General features: G+C 38.6%; 1 protein-coding gene and 1 long non-coding RNA gene across 11 annotated transcripts in view; one reads left to right on the top strand and one right to left on the bottom strand.

Moving 5' to 3' along the window:
* Positions 1-19,084, bottom strand: part of LOC141379820 (uncharacterized) — a 60,693-nt gene that overhangs the window by 5,539 nt on the left and 36,070 nt on the right. The window lies entirely within an intron of this gene.
* Positions 1-19,084, top strand: part of nsmfa (NMDA receptor synaptonuclear signaling and neuronal migration factor a) — an 82,289-nt gene that overhangs the window by 40,200 nt on the left and 23,005 nt on the right. Inside the window, exons 2-7 of one of the 10 annotated variants that reach the window (XM_068216014.1) lie at positions 1,355-1,413; positions 1,646-2,434; positions 4,461-4,527; positions 4,776-4,781; positions 5,819-5,887; positions 15,065-15,117. In XM_068216014.1, the coding sequence (XP_068072115.1) occupies positions 1,355-1,413; positions 1,646-2,434; positions 4,461-4,527; positions 4,776-4,781; positions 5,819-5,887; positions 15,065-15,117 (1,043 nt within the window). Of the gene's footprint in view, positions 1-1,354; positions 1,414-1,645; positions 2,435-4,460; positions 4,532-4,775; positions 4,782-5,013; positions 5,888-15,064; positions 15,118-15,504; positions 15,595-19,084 lie in introns of those variants that run through there. The other 9 variants (XM_073935077.1, XM_073935076.1, XM_073935074.1 and 6 more) reach the window with 9 other exon arrangements.

Genomic DNA, 19,084 nt, shown 5'->3' with positions numbered 1-19,084 from the left:
TCAATATAATTTGACGTCATTATTGGACGTCAAAATAACGTTGTCCTTAGATGTTGGCTAGGCATTGAATTTTGTTCACCTGATGTCATAATCTAAGTCTAACCTAATATTAACGTCTTATGATGTTGGTAGCACGGTCACCTCATAGCAAGAAGGTCACTAGTTTGAGTTCCGGCTGGGCCAATTGGAATTTCTGTGTGTGAATTTGTGTGTATGAATGTTTCCCAGTACTGGGTTGCAGCTGAAAGGGCATCCGCTGTGTAAAACACATGATGAATAAGTGTCACTAAGTGACAGTTCATTTCATTGGGTGACCAATGATAAATAAAGGGACTAAGCTAAAGGAAAATTAATTAATTTTACTTATACACTTCCAGTCAGCCAAATATACTGTTATGGTAATTATGAAATTAGATGAACGCAACTGCTGGTCCTCCATGGACAGGTTTGGACAACCCTACCATGAAGTAGATAGTTTTAATTAAAGTAAATGATTAGAATGATTAGAAGATTTATTCATCGTAATGTCGTTACAAACTTGTATGAAAGTTCAGAATTAAATTTTTTGCACGAAATTGTTCTCAATCAGTTTTACAATGTCAGAATTCTGCCACCTTTGGTCTTGTTAATTTTTGTTTTAATGGCAGAGTCCAGACACTAGTCCTGTCATGTCTTTTATGTTGTGCTCGGCTCGAGTTTCCTCGGGTTGAGCACTCATTTTTTGTCATTGTGTGCTGTCTTGGCCTCGCTTTTGCTTGATGAGGGTGCTTGAGGTCCTGCCAGGCTTAGGATGCGCGTTCCCGTCCTGGTGTGTTTGTTGTTTTGTTCTTGGCATGGTGTATTCATTCACAGAGCTATGTCTAGTTGCTTTCGGTTTCGTTTGGCACTTGGAATCGTGGAATGTGTACTCATGTCTTGCATTCAGTCTTCTGTTGGTGTTGTTAAAACGTGGCCTGGTTTGTTTAAGTGTCGTGTCTCACAGGATAACAGTGCTATAAAATTTAATCATAAATACAAACACAACACTGGACATAAGAATTTTTTTTTTAAACTTAACCTAACATATACTATAAGATACTTAACTATGCACATAAGACCAGCTATACAAGTGCTTTTACATGAACACACAGCATAGAACCTCCAGACAATTGTGTAAGAGCTGGCTAGGGCTAAAGTCTGGAGGAAGCCTGCCTCCATGAGGAGGATTGGGCACCCTTGTTTTAAACAATTCATTAATAAAATGACTCATTTTCTTGTGACTTCTCAGCATGTCGTTCCTAACACCATCCTTCAGCCGTGACTGTATTCTCAGTGTGTGGCCGGCATTGACCAGTGCGTGTGTGCTCTTTTGCAGAGCAGCTCGTGCATTTGGAGAGTACCTTCACACCCATCCTGAGAACTGCAACGGATCAGGTCAGACATCTCCATTCCTCTTTCTTTCTGCTGTTAATCTTTGTACTTCTTATTTCTGATCCACCTATAGATTGTGAATTTTGTTAGACTCCAGGCGCATTCATGTTTCATGACGAACTGTGCCATTCCTTAACGTAGCATTTGTTACCTCATTCGTCTTTTTTCTCTGTGCATCTCTCTTGTTCTTCTTTCTTTCTTTCTCTCTGCATCTGTCCTAATGTTTGATTTGAAGATCACTTACTGTCTGACACCCTCGTTGGCCACGACTCTGACTCCCCAGACAGCCTGTGTGCTCAGAACAACAACCACAGCTGTACCCTCCAGGGCTCCCCCATCAGCACCGACGCCAGCCTGATCAACCCTGCCCTGGGTCTTCTGGAACCACCACCCCCTACAACATCCTCCAAGAGCCGGTTATCCCTAGAGCGCAGCTTTTCAGCAGAGGAGGACCAGCAGAAGTGTGTGGAGTGTGCCCTGCAGCCTGCTCGAGTCTACACCATCACCGGAGAGAGCGGAATGCTGGGAACCAGTCGGGGAAGCAAAGAGAATCTGGAGCTTGAGGTCTTGAAAGAGGCTCTCTCCCAGCCCTCGACATCATCCAACACGTCATCTCCAACCCAGCGACACCACCACCATGGAGGCGGAGGTGGAGGCGGAAACCATCATCACAGCAATCACCATCATTCCAACCACCATCATGCCAACACCAGCGGTAGCAGTGGAAATAGCGGATCAACCCCCCAGAATATCTCTGGAGCAGGAACGTCACACCATCACCACGTGGTGTCCCATCACCATCACCACCTTTCCCAGCCACTCCAGAGTTCAGTCAGCGCACACAATCTTCGTGGCTGGGGAGAGGGAAAGGAATGCGGCCTGGCATGTGAGAGTTGTCCTGGGGCTCCATCACGCAGCCAGGGCTCCCTGGACCTGGAAAGCAGCACCCGAGAGGCAGGCAAGCAGCGCCGGCCCCCTCTAGAGCGGATGTGCAGTGTGGACCGCGTGACTGGGCTGGAGCGAGGTGAGAGGGGGAGAGCGACAGAGGAGAGAAAGAGAGAGAGAGGCTCTGGCCGAGGGGAAGGGGTGGGGTTCAGCCAACAAGGGGGCGTCGATGTGTTCGATGTGCCGTGGTCTGTATTTTTCCCAATCTCCTGTGTCTCTCTCCTCTGTGTCTCTTTTGTGCTCTCTCCCTCTGTGGAGTGGACTATGTGTGTGTGTGTGTGTGTGTGTGTGTGGGTGTGTGTGTGTTGTGGATCTGCACACAGTGGCCCCAAAAATATTTGGACACTTAAACTACATCTAAATGAATGTTTCAGGTTCAAATCTAAAGCTCAGAAGTCAGTATATGGGCTTAATCTTGGTCCTCTAGACCAGGGATGGGCAAACTCGGTCCTGGAGTGCCGGTGTCCTGCAGAGTTTTGCTCCTACACTATTCAAACACACCTTAAACATGCTAACGACTGTCTTCAAGTTCACTAGAAAGTTAAAGGCAGGTGTGCTTGATTAGGGTTAGCTAAACTCTGCAGGACACCGGCCCTCCAGGACCAAGTAAGGTATACATTTTATCCATACATGCTTTCCTTTAGAATCAAGCCTATGACTTGGCATTGCTAGTCCCATTGTATAGTTCATGGAATGGGTTTTAGGGCCAGAATCTAGTTCAGGGATCACAAACCCTTTTCCTGGAGATCTACCTCCCTGAAGATTCAATTCCAACCCTTTTTAAACACACCTGAACCTATTAATTAGGACCTACAGGTGTGTTTGGTCAGGGTTTCAATTGAAATCTGCAAGAAGGTAGCTCAACAGGAGCAGGGTTGGTGGCCCCTGGTCTAGTCCAGTCTGATCTAATGCAATCGCCTGGAAGTTCCTTTCCTTGTCTGTCTGAAGACCTTGACTAGCTGGTTCATGTGTGTTTTTTTTTACCTTAAAACCCCTGTGTAAAGGTACCCCTAATTGCTCCAAATAAAACACATCTGATTCAACTGGCAATTGGTCCATATTCTAAATTTCTGTCCAGGGAGTGATGTTTTGATTTTAGATTAGTCTTATGCAGTCAAGTGATGGGATTTCGCAGGTCAGAGTTCACCAAGCTTGAACTTTGCACTGCAGTGAACTGCGAAACTTGCCACATGAGCTTGCGTTTCCAGTCTGACACATTTGTGTGCATATGAATGGAAGTCCGTGGGGAAAAAAGTGCAGTGTGACAGCAGCTTTACACGCTATGCGGCTTACAAATTCCAGACAATTTTTCATGTCAAAAAAGAATTTGTGTGTACAGTCAAACAAGCAAATCTGTCAATTGATCTGAAATTGACCAATCAGGAGGAATTTGCCAGTATATCACTGCGTCTAAAGGGTTTTCACATAAACTCACTCGTTTATAGGGACAAACAACCATCAGAAAACTTTTGCCCATCAAGCAGAGATAAAGTTTTTTTAGTAGTCTTAATGTCTAATCAAATTTTGCATCAATGTTTTGCATTTTGCAGACTTTCTTTGCATTAATTTATAAGGTCTGACAACTGAAACCAGACAGAAAACAGACTTAATCTGTTCTGTCCTTACCTGACAATGCGTCTTTGTTGATGTACTGACAACAGACCACAGATACACAAATGTCTTTGATGAATAACTACAAGGAGAGGAGACCAGCAGACCTTTCACTCACTGAAGAAAAATAAAAGCAACATTTTTATTGTTTTTTTTTTTGCTGTAACCGATTGTATGCAATTGTGCTTGAACCTAAAACATTTATTTAAAACTGTAGAAATTATTAAACCAAATGGCATTTATTTGTAAACAAAACAGCACAAGGGTACTTTTCAAGCCAAAATGTCAGACATTTGATAGGATTTACAAAAGAATAGTATAACTACCATCATTTGGATGCTGATTTGGTTTGATATTTTGTTGTCTTTCATGGCATACATGTTCAAATAGATTTTGGGGCTACTACATAATATATAAATATATGTTCAGTTTATATATGTTCAGATATCTTTAAAACCATACTAATGTGATCCATTATGTTTGTTTCTAACCAGACGATAACAGTTGGTTCCCTAAAGAGAACATGTTCAGCTTTCAGACTGCTACCACAACTATGCAGGCGTAAGTACTCACTTCATCTTACACACACACACACCAAAGCCATCTATATACCAACCTAAAGTACAGATGGCACAACAGGTGTCTCACCACTAACACACTTTCATTTAGTGACATTTACTGTCAAACTGACTCACAAAGCTGACAAGTACACGATGACCACAGTTTTTATTTTCCAACATGGTTGTTATCTAAGCTTTCTGTCTGTCTTTCTCCCTTCTTTTTGTCTGCCCTGCCTCGCCACTCAACAGGATTTCGTGAGTATCCCCCTTTTGTACCCTTTAAATGTCACAAAATGACAGCGTGTGATGTCAAACCCTAGCTTCCGCACCACAGCTCGTCCCGCCATCCATGCAGCTTTACCAGTTTAGATTTATGTACAATATTCAATGTTTGAAAGGGAACAAAAAACAATCACAGCAATCACTGATGTTCCTGTCTGAATAAGATTACATTTCTTATTTCTCTTTTTTTTCTATAATTGTGTGAGAAAACGCAAACCTTGTTTAAAAATCACATGACATTTATTGAATGTGCTCAGAATGAATGGCTCTGTTCAAATAGGGTTTGTGTGTTTGAAGTCACAGAGGAAGCTGTCGTTTCACGGCCGTCAGGATGATGAAACTGAAGTAAAATTATTTTACCTTGATGTATGAATGAATCACAATGCGCTTGATTTGAAAACCTGAGGCAAAGATGGATGATGTTGCTTTAGTGGTTTGTAATGCAGCGGTGCGTTTCCATTCAAGAAATGGCTTTGAGAAGCATCTGATAGGCCGGTCTGGATGATTCTGATTACCTCAGCCAGAGACACAGATGTCGTTGTCTTGGATGGTTTAGAAATGCTGACAGATGCTGATCATTTTAGCAGTTAAGTTGATTATCTAGAAATGTTGAGTTGGAATAATTTGGTGGAAAGAGCTTGTTCAGTGCTCAGTGTCTTTTCATATTTTATTGACATTTTTTATTTAATTGTAAGGAGCAATTAAATCTCTAAATGTGGACTGTAATTCAGCTCTTAGGTGACCCTGTGTATTTATTAGAGTTATTCTCCAATCAATACAAAATCATTGTCTGCGCAAGCGTGTGTCCGCATGAATCCTGTTCATTTATATTTTAATGTGACCTGAGGCTCTGTTGATAGCTGAACCTTTATTTGTGTGGAAGGAGCTGCTCCTGCTTAACCCCAGGCTAAAATGTGTGCTTCATAAGCATGGCTCAGGCTATAACCTCTAACCGCACTCAAACTCGCCCTCGCCCTCTCTGCGATTTAAGCTATGTCGCACCCTGGCAGGGTTTTCCGGAGTCTAGCTGAGAGACAGAGGAGAAAGAGCGAGGTGGAGTCAGCTGCCATCATCCAGAGGTACTTTGTTGCAGGATCGTTAATTCTGCCTTTATTCTTCTCAGATTTGGCAGAACTGTCTATCTTGCATCAGTCTGGCCAGTTACTGCACCCATCGTCCCTCCATCCATCCATCCATCCATCATGTACTATCCATCCATCTGTCCTTTCTTCGATCTAACTATCCAGCTAATGTTTCCTCTCCAACCTTCCATCCATCCATACATACATCATGTATCCACATCTATTTTTATCTTTAAATATATTTATATACATCTGCCTATATACATCCTTCCATTCATCTATTCATCAAATGTTTTGTCTATTCAACCTTCCATCCATCCATCCATCCATCCTTCTATCTGTCCATTCATCCATTCATATATGTTCTGTCCATCTGTCCTTTCTTCCATACATCCATGCAAAGTTCTGTCACATTCCATTCAACCATACATAGATCGTTCTATCTGTCCATGTATCCATGACTATACATCTGCCCATTCATTCATCCATCTATCAATCCATCTCTATTCATCCATACATCTATCCATATATGTTCTATCCATCTGTCCTTTCTTCCATACATCCATCTGTCCATACAAAGTTCTGTCTTTCCAACATTTTATCTATCTATACATAGATTGTTCTGTCTGTTCATGTATACATGACTATACATCTGCCCATTCATTCATCTATCCATCCACCCACCTATCCATCCATCTATTCACCCATCTATCCATATATGGTCTATCCATTTGTATTTTCTTCCATACATCCATCTGTCCATCCAAAGTTCTGTCTATCCAACATTCCACCCATCTATACATAGGTCATTCTATCTGTTCATGTATACATGACTTTACATCTGTCCATTCATCCATTCATCCATCCACCCATCCATTTATTCTTCCTTCCATCTCTATCCATCTGTTCATATAAAGTTCTGTCTATCCAACATCCCATCGAACCATACATAGATCGTTCTATCTGTTCATGCATTCATGACATCTGCCCATCCATCCATCATTTCATTCATCCATCTCTATCTATCCATCTGTCTATATAAAGTTCTGTCTATTCAACATCCCATCGAACCATACATAGATTTTTCTATTTGTTCATGTATTCATGACTATACATCTGCCCATCCATCCATCCATCCATCCATCCATCCATCCATCCATATTCCATCCATATCTATCTATCTATCTATCTATCTATCTATCTATCTATCTATCTATCTATCTATCTATCTATCTATCTATCTATCTATCTATCTATCTATCCATCCATCCATCCATCCATCCATCCATCCATCCATCCATCCATCCATCCATCCATCCATCCATCCATCCATCCATCCATCCATCCATCTTTCTGTCTGTCTGTCTGTCTATCTATCTATCCATCTATCCATCCATCCATCCATCCATCCATCCATCCATCCATCCATCCATCCATCCATCCATCCATCCATCCATCTCTATCTATCTATCTATCTATCTATCTATCTATCTATCTATCTATCTATCTATCTATCTATCTATCAATCTATCTATCTATCTATCTATCTATCTATCTATCTATCTATCTATCTATCTATCTATCTATCTATCTATCTATCTGTCTGTCTGTCTGTCCATCTATCCATCTATCCATCCATCCATCCATCCATATATGTTCCATCCATCTGTCCTTTCTTCCATACATCCATCTGTCCATCCAAAATTCCATTTGTCTATCCAACATTCCATCCATCCATACATAGATTGTTCTATCTCTTGTATCCATGACTATACATCTGCCTATTCATTCCTTCATTCATCCAACCATCCATCTATCCATCCATTCATTCATTCATTCATTCATTCAGTCTGTCCATACCTCCATCAATTTATCCATTATTCCAGTCGTTCATCTATCTACATATCCATTCATCTATGTGTCCTTCTATCTATTCACTGTAGTACCTATCATATTATCTATCTGAAGCTGAGAGCCGTGCATCCATATCAATATGAGTTTTTCTGTCTGAGGACTAAGACGATAATTGACACGTTCATTATTCTTGGACATGAACCACCCTAAGCAGTTTAGCCTCCTATTTGCTGTGTGGTTGGGTTCAGACGAGAGTCAGATTCAATGTCTCACCTCCACAGTTACAATACACCCGGAAATTGCTTTTTGCTTCACAGCCACAAACCGACTTTTCTACTGTTGTGCAACTGAGGCGTGACTGAACTATGCAGGTTGAGAGGAAAATTGCTATTGTTTTCTAACTTCAGAAATTGCTAGTGGCCACTTACCTGCTTTTCAGCAAATCAGCTATGACTTGTGGATGAGCATTACATCATCTAATTAATATTCATGAGGCATGCTAATAAGATTTATAATCCCCTCCACACACACAGGCATTTTTATCATCATTTCTAAGCCTCAGATTTACTTAGCTACACAAGGGAAAATCGCTACATGGTATAGATATATCATATGAATGATGTATTAGCGTATTCTTCATATAATTAATGAGGTCATTTTTACATAGGATGTTTCCCTTTTTGTTTTTAAGTCAGCATGTTTCATTAAAAGTCCTCTCTAAGGATTGGGGGTAATTGAAACAGGACAGATGGTCGCAGTAGCAGTAGATGATTCAGGAGTGTATTGTTAGAGAGGGGTGGTGTGATGTGCCTGTGTAAAGTCAACCCTATGAGACAAATGATACACTGCCATCATACTTTCACGAGGCGGCGGCAAGGACATAGAAAGATAATGAACCCGAGACATGAAAGGAGGAGAGTGAGAAACTGAATGAGACGAAGACAAGGCAAGCAGACGATTGCGTAATCAGAGTTGCGGACGAATAGGAGGTCATATTGGACAGCAGTCTGGAGCAGTCGGCCAGATGTCTCCCACAATGCACAGCTGCTGTAGAGAAAAACAATATGGTGAGGAAAAAACACCTGCATAATTGCTGAAAGCAGAGGTGACCTGAAATAACAGAGTCTCTGACCCTGATGACTTCCCATTAAAGAGATAATTCACCAAAATCAAAGTCTGCAGTCAGCTACACCTCTCTTTCCAAACTTGTATGACTGTCGTAGGTAGAATGCAAATAAAAAATATTTTGCAGAATGTCCAGGCTGCTGCTGTTGGTACAATGAAAGTGAATTTGGTTTGTCAGGGTGCACAAAATGTAATGGAAAAGCATTATTAAAGGGGGGGGGGGTTTACCCAAAAGTTTAAACTGTTTGATCATTTACTCACCCTTCACTTGTTCAAAACTTATTTGAGTTTCTTTCTTCTGTTGAACACAGAATAAGATATTTTGAAGAATATTGGTTGCTGGGACCCATTGACTTAATACATAGATTTCTTTCATCCTACTATGAAAATTGATGCATACCAGCATCCAGCATTCTTCAAAATATATTCATTTGTATTCAACAGAAGAAGGAAACTCATAAAGATTTAAAATGACCTGAGGGAGAATAAATGATGAGTTTTTTTTTTTTTGAACTAATCCTTCAATGTAATAATTCACTTAACTTGCTTACAGGTTTTCTGCTGTTTAAAAGCTTTTTTATATTGTAGAAAAAGTTATAATTACATCAGATTTTAATTAACAATGAAAAGTTGTGTTAGTTTCATTAGAACTGTTTTTGCCACGTCAAAGAGACCAGTTTTACATTCACAGACATAGCTAACATTACAATAACTTTGTGTGTGTGTGTGCGTGCGTTTGATGTAACCTTATATGTATTTGACACTTGACACAAACGAGAACGGGAAAGTTTAATAATTATAAGATGTGCCTTCTGACAGCTGGCTATCTGCACATGTTATTTTATGTTCAGAAAAGCATTTATCAACAGACAAAATGGGATGTTTGCTGGCATAACTGTGGCATGTGATGTAACACATTTCCTCCTCTGGAAATGGAACAGTGCTCTGCAGCTAATTTGCATTTAAAGAGACATGCCTGCTTATTATTAATGTTCAGAGATATAACTTTAACTCAGGAGTTTCCCTAAATGAGACAATGAATGTAAACATTAACATGAAAATCTTAATAAAGGCATAAACACATTAAGGATGTTTATTTGCTGAAATTTATGTTAAAATCTATTTTATTTTTATCGTGCTAAATAAATTTGTACAATTTTTGTGCATGGTACATATATTGAAAGGGGGAAACACAATAAATCATTGTATGAATGCTGTAATGTTTAAATAATTTTTGGGTAAAGATGCGCGAGGGTCATGTGACCATCAGTAAGAATGCAGCATCACATTTCTCTCACGATGCATTCTCTGTTCAAGCGGTCTCCCAAGTTCGTCCTTCTGAAGTGACCTGGCAGGAACAGTCTTTACGAGAATGCAAGTCCGTTCTCTGCATTCTTGGAATTGAGAAACAGCCTCTGTCATCATTTACTCACCTTTGACTTGTTGAAAACCTGTTTGAGTTTCTTTATGCAGTTGAACATAAGAGAAAATATTTTGAAGAATGTTGAAAACCAGTAAAACTATGGAAGTCAGTGGTTATCCAACATTCTTCAATATAATCTTCTGCGTTCAACAGAACAATAAAACAGGTTTGGATCAAGCCAAGTGTGAGTAAATGATGACCGAATTGTCATTTTTGGGTAATTTCTCCCTTTAATTAAAAAAAAAAAGGTGCTTAAGTATTAATGATAGTCAGTGCGTTAACTAATATCCCCTAATAGGAGCGCTTATTATTATTATCATAATGCTCTTAATAAATGCTTAAATAGCAAAGAAAAAAAGTTCCTTCGATGATGTACTGCAGAAAGTCACATGAGTTTGGAACAACAGGGTGAGGAAATGATGACAGAGGTTTTATTGTGGTTGAAGCCTTCTTTTAAAATAGAAAAGGGACATGCAGAATTATTTAACAGCACAAGAGAACTGGTGCTGATGAAATTAAAGAGCTAATAGAAGAGCAGACAAGGGACGAAGAGAGTGAGAGAATGCAAAGAGAGACGTTGGAGAAGAAAGCCTCTGACTCATCCTCAGCTGCGGGGGCGAGGGAGGTTTCTCTCCTTCTCTCTCTCTTTCTAATGCATGTGGGAGTAAATAAGCCGTAAGACGGACAGAAAAGGGAGATTTCTCCATATCTTCTTCCTCTCACAGGTGGGCACAGCTCTGGCACGTGTGTAAACAGAGGCCTTTTCTGTCCTCCTCCTTTGCTTCTGCCTCTCTCTTCCTGTCTCCTCATTGCTTGCCTTGTGATTAATCATGATCCGCAATGTAATTATGCCACAAAACAGGACACTTGGAGAAAAACATATTGAAACAGACTCAATAAAATGCCGAAATTAAATTTTCATACACAATTCGCCAGCTAATGAGGATACGCTTCCCCTGGTGTGCTAGCCATGTGTAGCGCTGCGTTTCTGTAATGATTGTTGTTTTCTTTGAACCAAGGAGCATAAGGCGTAAAATATAGATTAGCACATGAACAAAAATGCAAAAAGGGGCAACACGGTGGCCTCAAAGCAAGAAGGTCACTGGTTCAAGTCCCGGCTGGGTCAGTTGGCATTTCTGTGTGGAGTTTGCATGTTCTCCTCGTGTTGGCGTTGGTTTCCTCCGGTTTCCCTCACAGTCCAAAGACATGCGCTATATTCTTGCCTAGCAGGTTTCTGACCTTAAAACACTTGTCTTCTCATGTGTTGATTTTTCCTATCATCTCTCTCTGTCACCTCTGTCCACCCCTTATTAGTGTTCTCGGGCATTATAATTAAGCGTCCAGTTGTCATGGAGCCGTGTTAGAGCTGTGGGACAGACTCTACTGCAGTGGCATTTTTCTCCGTCGGCTTTCTCAGTCGGATGGAGAGATGCCAAATGGCTCAAAGAAAGCACACATTTGCTGGTTCAATACCGCAACACAAGCAAGGACGTCTGCTGGTGTCTCCGACAGCCTACGTGGTGCAAATATTTAGCAGTATACCAAAATAAACAAGCGCTTCAGTTTTATATGGCCTTCAAATATGCTTGCGCTTTAGAAAAACCTGGGGAAATCTCGAAGCGTGGATATAAGATGAGTGTTTATTGACTGCAGCGCCAAAGGGGTTTGATGTAAGGTCACACACAAACATGCTGTTTCTTGTTGTTTTATCCAAGTGATTAGTCTTCTAGGGTTGGATACTGAAACCTGAGTTTTAATTTGCAGAATCTCCAGGATTTTATGTACTGATATGTACGGTCCTAAATCAGAAAGCAGAAATCAATACATCATTTTGGTGCTACTTAAAGTTCAACCAAAAATTAATTACTGACCCATGTCATTCCAAACCATTAACACAAATAATGATATTTTAGATGAAGTCCAAGAGCTTTCATCCTCCAAACAGACAGCATTAGTCCCAAATATTTCAATGTGCAGAAAATTACCAAAACAAAATCCTCAAAACACTCCATATGCCTTTAGTGGTTCAATCATTGTATCATCAAGCTACAAGGATACTTTTGTGTGCTATTGTTTTCCTCAGTGTCAGTATAGGGCGCATGTTCACAAGAGAGATGTGCTCTGTATGTTTATCGCACTTTGACACACTGCTTTACTTTACAATAGTCGCATGATAGTGAATACGTTCACATTAATGTATATGCTTGTCTGTCAAGCTTCTCTATTCACTGTTTGGTGCCACTATGTGACTGAAAAATATGTAGGTTAATGAATGCTTCATTCAGCCGTTTTTGTTTTTGTCTGCTTTGGTTTAATTAAAAAAAGTAAAAATTATTATGGATCAGAACAATCTTTTATGTCCAATTCTTACATTTTGTTGCAAGAAGCCCTTTGTGTACTTAGCTTTGGGCTGCTGATAAGCATGTTGGACTTTATTCTGCGATAACAATAGTCTGGATGTACGTAATCCCTTACTTAAATTATAGTAGCTGGTTTAGGTGGCTTAGTTTTATTGTGAATTTGTTATGTAAAGTTGTTTTGTATTTACGTCTATTTTTATACTTAATACTTTAATCTTTAAACACATTGTTTCTTAACCACAATCCTGGTGGACCACCAGCTCTGCAGATTTTCCATGTCTTCTTAAACAAACACAGAGACTGAAAGACCTGTAATGGGTGTGACAAAAACATGCAGTGTTGGTGGTCCTCCAGGAGCGTGGTTGAGAAACACTTTTCAAGAGTTCAAACTTAGTTGATGACTGATAAAAAAGTGTGTTTGGCATGCTGTCTTGGGAAAGAGACCTGAGCTCAAACTATCCTCCAGCCTGGGGCTCCCTCCCGTTTATTGGGCAAGAGAAGAGTTTGAGCTCATGTAGGTCTTGAGAACTCCCCTGCTTGTGAACGTGTTTAGAATAGCTGAGATATAGCTGGCTATGAGTTTGTCTTAAGATGCTACTTTTGAGTAGTCAGATTACTTATGATGCATGTCTTTGGACAGTGAGAGGAAACCGGAGAAATCCCACACGAGCACGGGGAGAACATGCAAACTCCGCACAGAAATGCCAAATGGCCTGGTGAGGGGTCGAACTAGTGGCATTCTTGCTGTGAGGCAACAGTGCTAACCACTGGGCCGTCATGCCACCCATCTAGGAAAGGAGGAGTAGGGGTGAAAGGGGGGATTCTTCAAGATGAAGATGACAGAAGTGGAAAACTCTGGTTATTTATAGTGAGTCAGTATTTATTTGATTGCCGCAATATGTGGAGCTGATGCGGGACCAGCCGTGATCAATCATAAGCATGTGTTCCTCCCAAAATAGTTTATAAGTAAACCGCATTTAATATATTGTTTCAATGGTGTTTTTTGGATCTTTTTTATCAAAAGTATCACTTTAGGCATGATATCGCATGAAAAGTTTTGATTGGCAGCGCCATTGCTACATTAGTCAATACACCAACATTTACAGTATAGTGCAACTGCACTGCAGGCGTCCTGAGTTTCAGTTCGGACTCGCAGGACCTCTCTCCTGTGGTCCCATCGAAATTCACTTCTACTGTCTACTTTATTACTAAAATAATAAAGGCCAAAAATATTACCAATTATGTATATGCAGTTGAAGTCAGAATTATTGGCCACCTTAAATTATTAAACCGCTTGTTTATTTTTCCCTCAAAAAAACAGAGAAAAGATTTCTTCAACTCATTTCTAAACATAATAGTTTTATTAACTCATTTCTAATAACTGATTTATTTTATCTTTGCCATGATGACAGTAAAATAATATTTGACTAAACCTTTTTCAAGACACTTCTAAACAGCTAGTAGGTTAAGGTAGGAACCTAGTAGGACAGGATAGGGTTATTAGGCAAGTTATTGTATAACGATGGTTTGTTCTGTAGACTATAGAGAAAAAAATATATAGCTTAAAGGGGCTAATAATTTTGTCCCTAAAATTGTTTAAAAAAAATGTTAAACTTTTTTTTATTCTAGCTGAAATAAAACAAATAAGACTTTTTTTCAGAAGAAATAATATTATCAGACATACTGTGAAAATTTCCTTGCTCTGTTAAACATCATTTATAAAATATTTAAAAAATAGGAAAAAAATCAAAGGGGGCTAATGTATGGTGGAATATAGTGGAATATACTGATGAATCATTAGCCTTCCTGTTAGCGTCCCTTTTTTTCTTTTTCAAGTAATTCCCAAATGATGATCAACAGAGCAAATCATTTTTTTTGCAGTATTTCCTATAAAACTTTTTCTTCTGGAGGAAGTCTTATTTGTTTCATAGAATAAAGGCAGTTTTTAATTTTTTTAAAACAATTATAAGGTCACTATTATTAGCCCCCTTAAGCAAATTTTCTTTTGATTGTCTACAGAACAAATCATTGTTATACAATAACTTGCCTAATGTCCCTAACTTAGCTAATTAACCTAGTTAAGCCTTTAAATGTCACTTTAAGCTGAATACTTTTGTCTTGATAAAGATCTAGTAAAATATTCTTTACTGTCATCATGACAGATAAAATAACTCGGTTATTAAAACTATTATGTTTAGAAATGTGTTGAAAAATCTTTTCTTTGTTAAACAGAAATTGTGTAAAAAATATACAGTGGGCTAATAATTCAGGAGGGCTAATAATTCAGACTTCAACACAGTAATTTTACTACCGATACTGTAAAAAAATAAACAAAATCATACAGTACCTAACCATTTTTTGAGACATGTGTCTTTTCATAACTCTTTTTTTCCCCTCTTTTGCAATTTCCAGAAACTTCCGGAAGCATTTACGAATGGTGGGCAGCAGACGAATGAAAGCACAAAGTGAGTCTCCGTGTGAGAGTACAGTACGGATGAATGCACAGCTCCATTTGTGTTTGTCTTGTGTGTTATTATTTGTACACATGATGCATTGTGTTGTGCAGCAATGCATGTTGACATGTGCATGGAGGATGATTGACAGTTCTGAACAAAAATAAATCAACGGTTGAGGACAAGCGTTGGTCCATTTTGCTTCTGTGTGTGTTTCCAGTGTAGCAATGGAACTAAATACACATTGAAGCTTGTGAGAAATGTTTGTGTAGCTGGTTGGTGGTGTGGTGTGTTGGTGTGTGTGTGCTGAGGCCCTTGGTCTGTGAGGATTATGGGACGTTGCGCGTGTGCGTGCGTGCGTGTGTGTGTGTGTGTGTGACCATCTCTCCAATTCACTAGCATTTGCAGAGCGCAGGGCGAAGAGTTTCAACCGATCCTGGAGCGATCCAACCCCTGTCAAACAAGACTCTCTAACCGACTCAAAAGACAGTGAGTCCACCTGTACACACACACACACTCACACACACACACACACTCACACTTAGAGTTCCCATATCTCAAGATGACTACATAACATGCGGGAAAACTCAACATTAGTTAGTTGATAAGCAGTTGTCAGTTCATATCTGATTATTTGTGTATCTGATTGGAATCTGATCTAAATGATTGACAGTTCATGTTGATCTTTTGTTTTATAGAATATCGACATGATTTTCTATGGCATTAAATAAGTATTTTATTGGTATTACTAACTAAAATTCAACGACAACAATGGTTGCAATATACAATACCTGACAAAAGTCTTGTTGTCAACCCCAGTTGTGAGGGCATCAAATAATATAATTTGGTAAAGTGGCAGAAGGTAGATCTTTCTGATAAATCATCTGTTGAACTGCATCCCAATCATCACAAATACTGCAGAAGACCTTTTGGAACCTGCATGAACCAAGATCCTTATCGAAATCACCAGACATGAACATTATTGAGCATGTCTGGGGTAAGATGAAGGAGGAGGCATTAAAGATGAATTCAGGGTGTCTTGATAAACTCTGGGAGTCCTGCAAGAATGATGTCTTTGCCACTCCAGATGACTTTATAAATAAGTGATTTGAGTCATTGCAGAGATGTATGGATGCAGTCCTTCAAGCTCAAGGGAGTCATACACAATATTAATTCTTTTTCCACTGAAGCATGACTTTATATTCTATACTGTACATTATTTCTATTTAGTGACAATAATTTAGTTTAAGAAAAGTCAGACCTTACTTTCCTAATTAAATAATTATAAATCAAGGCATGATTATATTGTATTTTGGTAAAATAAGCATTGTCTAGAAGCCTTTGACTTTCATATAAGCGACTTCTGATACCAAATGATCAACTAGAAGTCAAGTTATTATTTGTTGTTCCTAAAACTTGGATAGGCGACAAGACTTTTGCCAGGTGGTGTACATGTCCTACAACATGACAAAATATCATAGTTGTGCTGGATTATTGTCATATAAGGGGATCACAAAAAATGTAGCATTCAAAGTGTTGTGTTGTAGAACTGTGTTGTGATATCTTTTATGATTTTTTTTTCAATATTAAACAATGTTTGAGATTTAAACAGTGTTTTAGTGCTGGTATCTTGGCTAGTTTAGGCCTTACGTGGATAAGTCATTAAAACACTAAAACCAGTGTCATATAGTGGCAAGTCATGTCTTAATAAGTGATTCAAAGAGTAATTCTTTTAAAAAAATGTAAATCACTGATTCATTAAGTAATGTCACTGTCTTGAATGGATCATTGAATCATTCTCAATATGTGTTTCTATTTTCTTTAGTTTTTAGATAATGTAAGGTCACACATCTCTAAAACAGCAATTATGAGATTATTGGATATGATATACAGTTGAAGTTAGACTTATTAGACCACCTTTGATTTTTCTTTTTTTAATCTTTCTCAAATTATGTTTAAAAGAGCAAGGAAATTTTCACAGTATGTCTGATAATATTTTTTCTTCTGGAAAAAGTCTTATTTGTTTTATTTCAGCTAGAATAAAAGCCGTTTTTAATTTTTTAAAAGCCATTTAAAGGTCAAAATTATTAGCCCCTGTAGACTATATTTTTTTCTGTTAGTCTACAGAACAAACCATCGTTATACAATGCGTTTGCCTAATTACCCTAACCTGCCTAGTTAACCTAAATAACCTAGTTAAGCCTTTAAATGTCACTTTAAGCTGTATAGAAGTGTCTTGAAAAATATCTTGTCAAACAGGGGGCTAATAATTCTGACTTCAACTGTAAAATTCTTTTCTTTTTTTTTTTACAAAGGTTGTGCTATGTGTAACGTGTTTTGAAGAAATCAGTCAAATTGAGCTGTCAGAATAAACTGAAATCTAATTCAATAGTTCACACTTAGATATTGCATGTTGCTATTTGCAGATTTTGCATGCTGTCCCGGGAGAGAACCCTGAGCTTGGAGATAATCAAGCCCAAGGCTCCTGCCTGGTCAATTAGCACATAAGGAGATCATATCGAGAGCTCCTGGTAAAGGGAGGAAATGGGGTGGAAGAGGGTTTCTTCCAAAATAAAGCTAAAGCAGTAGGGGGAAATCAGTCTATTTATTGTATAGGCTTCAATCAGTCTGATTGGATTATTGCTGATTACAGATGAGAGGCCAGTCACGATCAATCACATGCTTCTCTTAAATTAGTTTGTAAAACTTCACTAAATGTGATTCGAAAAATATTCCAAACCACATTCAGTATGAGTGTAGGATTTGTACATTTCTTTTGGTTATTAAGCGCTTGATAAGTATGATTGTACTCCATCCAGATATGCACAAAAATCTGATATGGATTTACAGTCTAAGCAAAGGTACATTTACACTACTGTTCAGAAGTTAAGGGTCAGCAAGGGTTTATAAATGTTCAACTAAAATTAAGCACGTTTTGCTTACCAAGGCTGCATTTATTTGATCAAAAACTTAATATTAGAAAAGAAATTAGGCAATTAGGTAAAATATTATTATAACTATACAATGAAATTGTATTTTAATATGTTTTAAAATGTCATTTATTCCAGTCATTGACATATTCCATGTCAAAGCTATATTTTCAGCCTCACTACTCCAGTCTTCACTCCTCGGCAATCCAATTTGCTGGTTTGTGGTTAAAAAACATTTAATAATAATAATAATAAGAAGAAGAAGAAGAAGAAGAATTATTATTATTATTATTTTTTTTAAATTACAAATCTGCTTAATATTTGGCGACAGGGTGGCGCAGTAGGTAGAGCTGTCGCCTCACAGCAAGAAGGTCGCTGGTTCGAGCCTCGGCTGGGTCAGTTAGCATTTCTGTGTGGAGTTTGCATGTTCTTCCCGCATTCACGTGGGTTTACTCTGGGTGCTCCGGTTTCCCCCACAGTCCAAAGACATGCAGTTCAGGTGAATTGAGTAAGCTAAAATTGTCTGTTTGTGAATGGGAGTGTGTGAGTGTTTTCCAGTGATGGGTTGCAGCTGAAAGGACATCTTCTGCATAAAACATGTGCTGGATAAGTTGACGGTTCATTCCGCTGTGGCGACCCCAGATTAATAAAGAGAAAAGAAAATGAATGAATGAATGCTTAATATTTCTTAAAGTAGATACTTTAAAAAGCATACTTTTCTGAATTCTTTGATTAGAAAAATCTAAATTATTTTGAAATAGCAACATTGTAACTTTACTATTACTTTTTTTAAAATTCTTATTTTATTGAACATTTTGATTTTGAACTAAGCCCGAGATCCACCCAACAAGATATGTAAAATAAAAATAAAAAACAGTAATATCGTATTAATAAGTACAAAATCAGGATTGAAATATAAATGATTCAGTCTCTCTCATATTTGACCAGAGTTTTTTTTTTTTACTGGCTTCATTGATTTTGGCTGTGGTGTATTCCAGACTAATAATGTCCAGTAGATAGAGCCTCCAGGATAGATCAGTTGGAGCAGA

The sequence above is a fragment of the Danio rerio genome, chromosome 21, assembly GCF_049306965.1.
Source record: "Danio rerio strain Tuebingen ecotype United States chromosome 21, GRCz12tu, whole genome shotgun sequence".
Taxonomy (NCBI): domain Eukaryota; kingdom Metazoa; phylum Chordata; class Actinopteri; order Cypriniformes; family Danionidae; genus Danio; species Danio rerio.
Note: the sequence above shows the minus strand (reverse complement) of the source record. Positions and strands in the feature narration are given on the sequence as shown.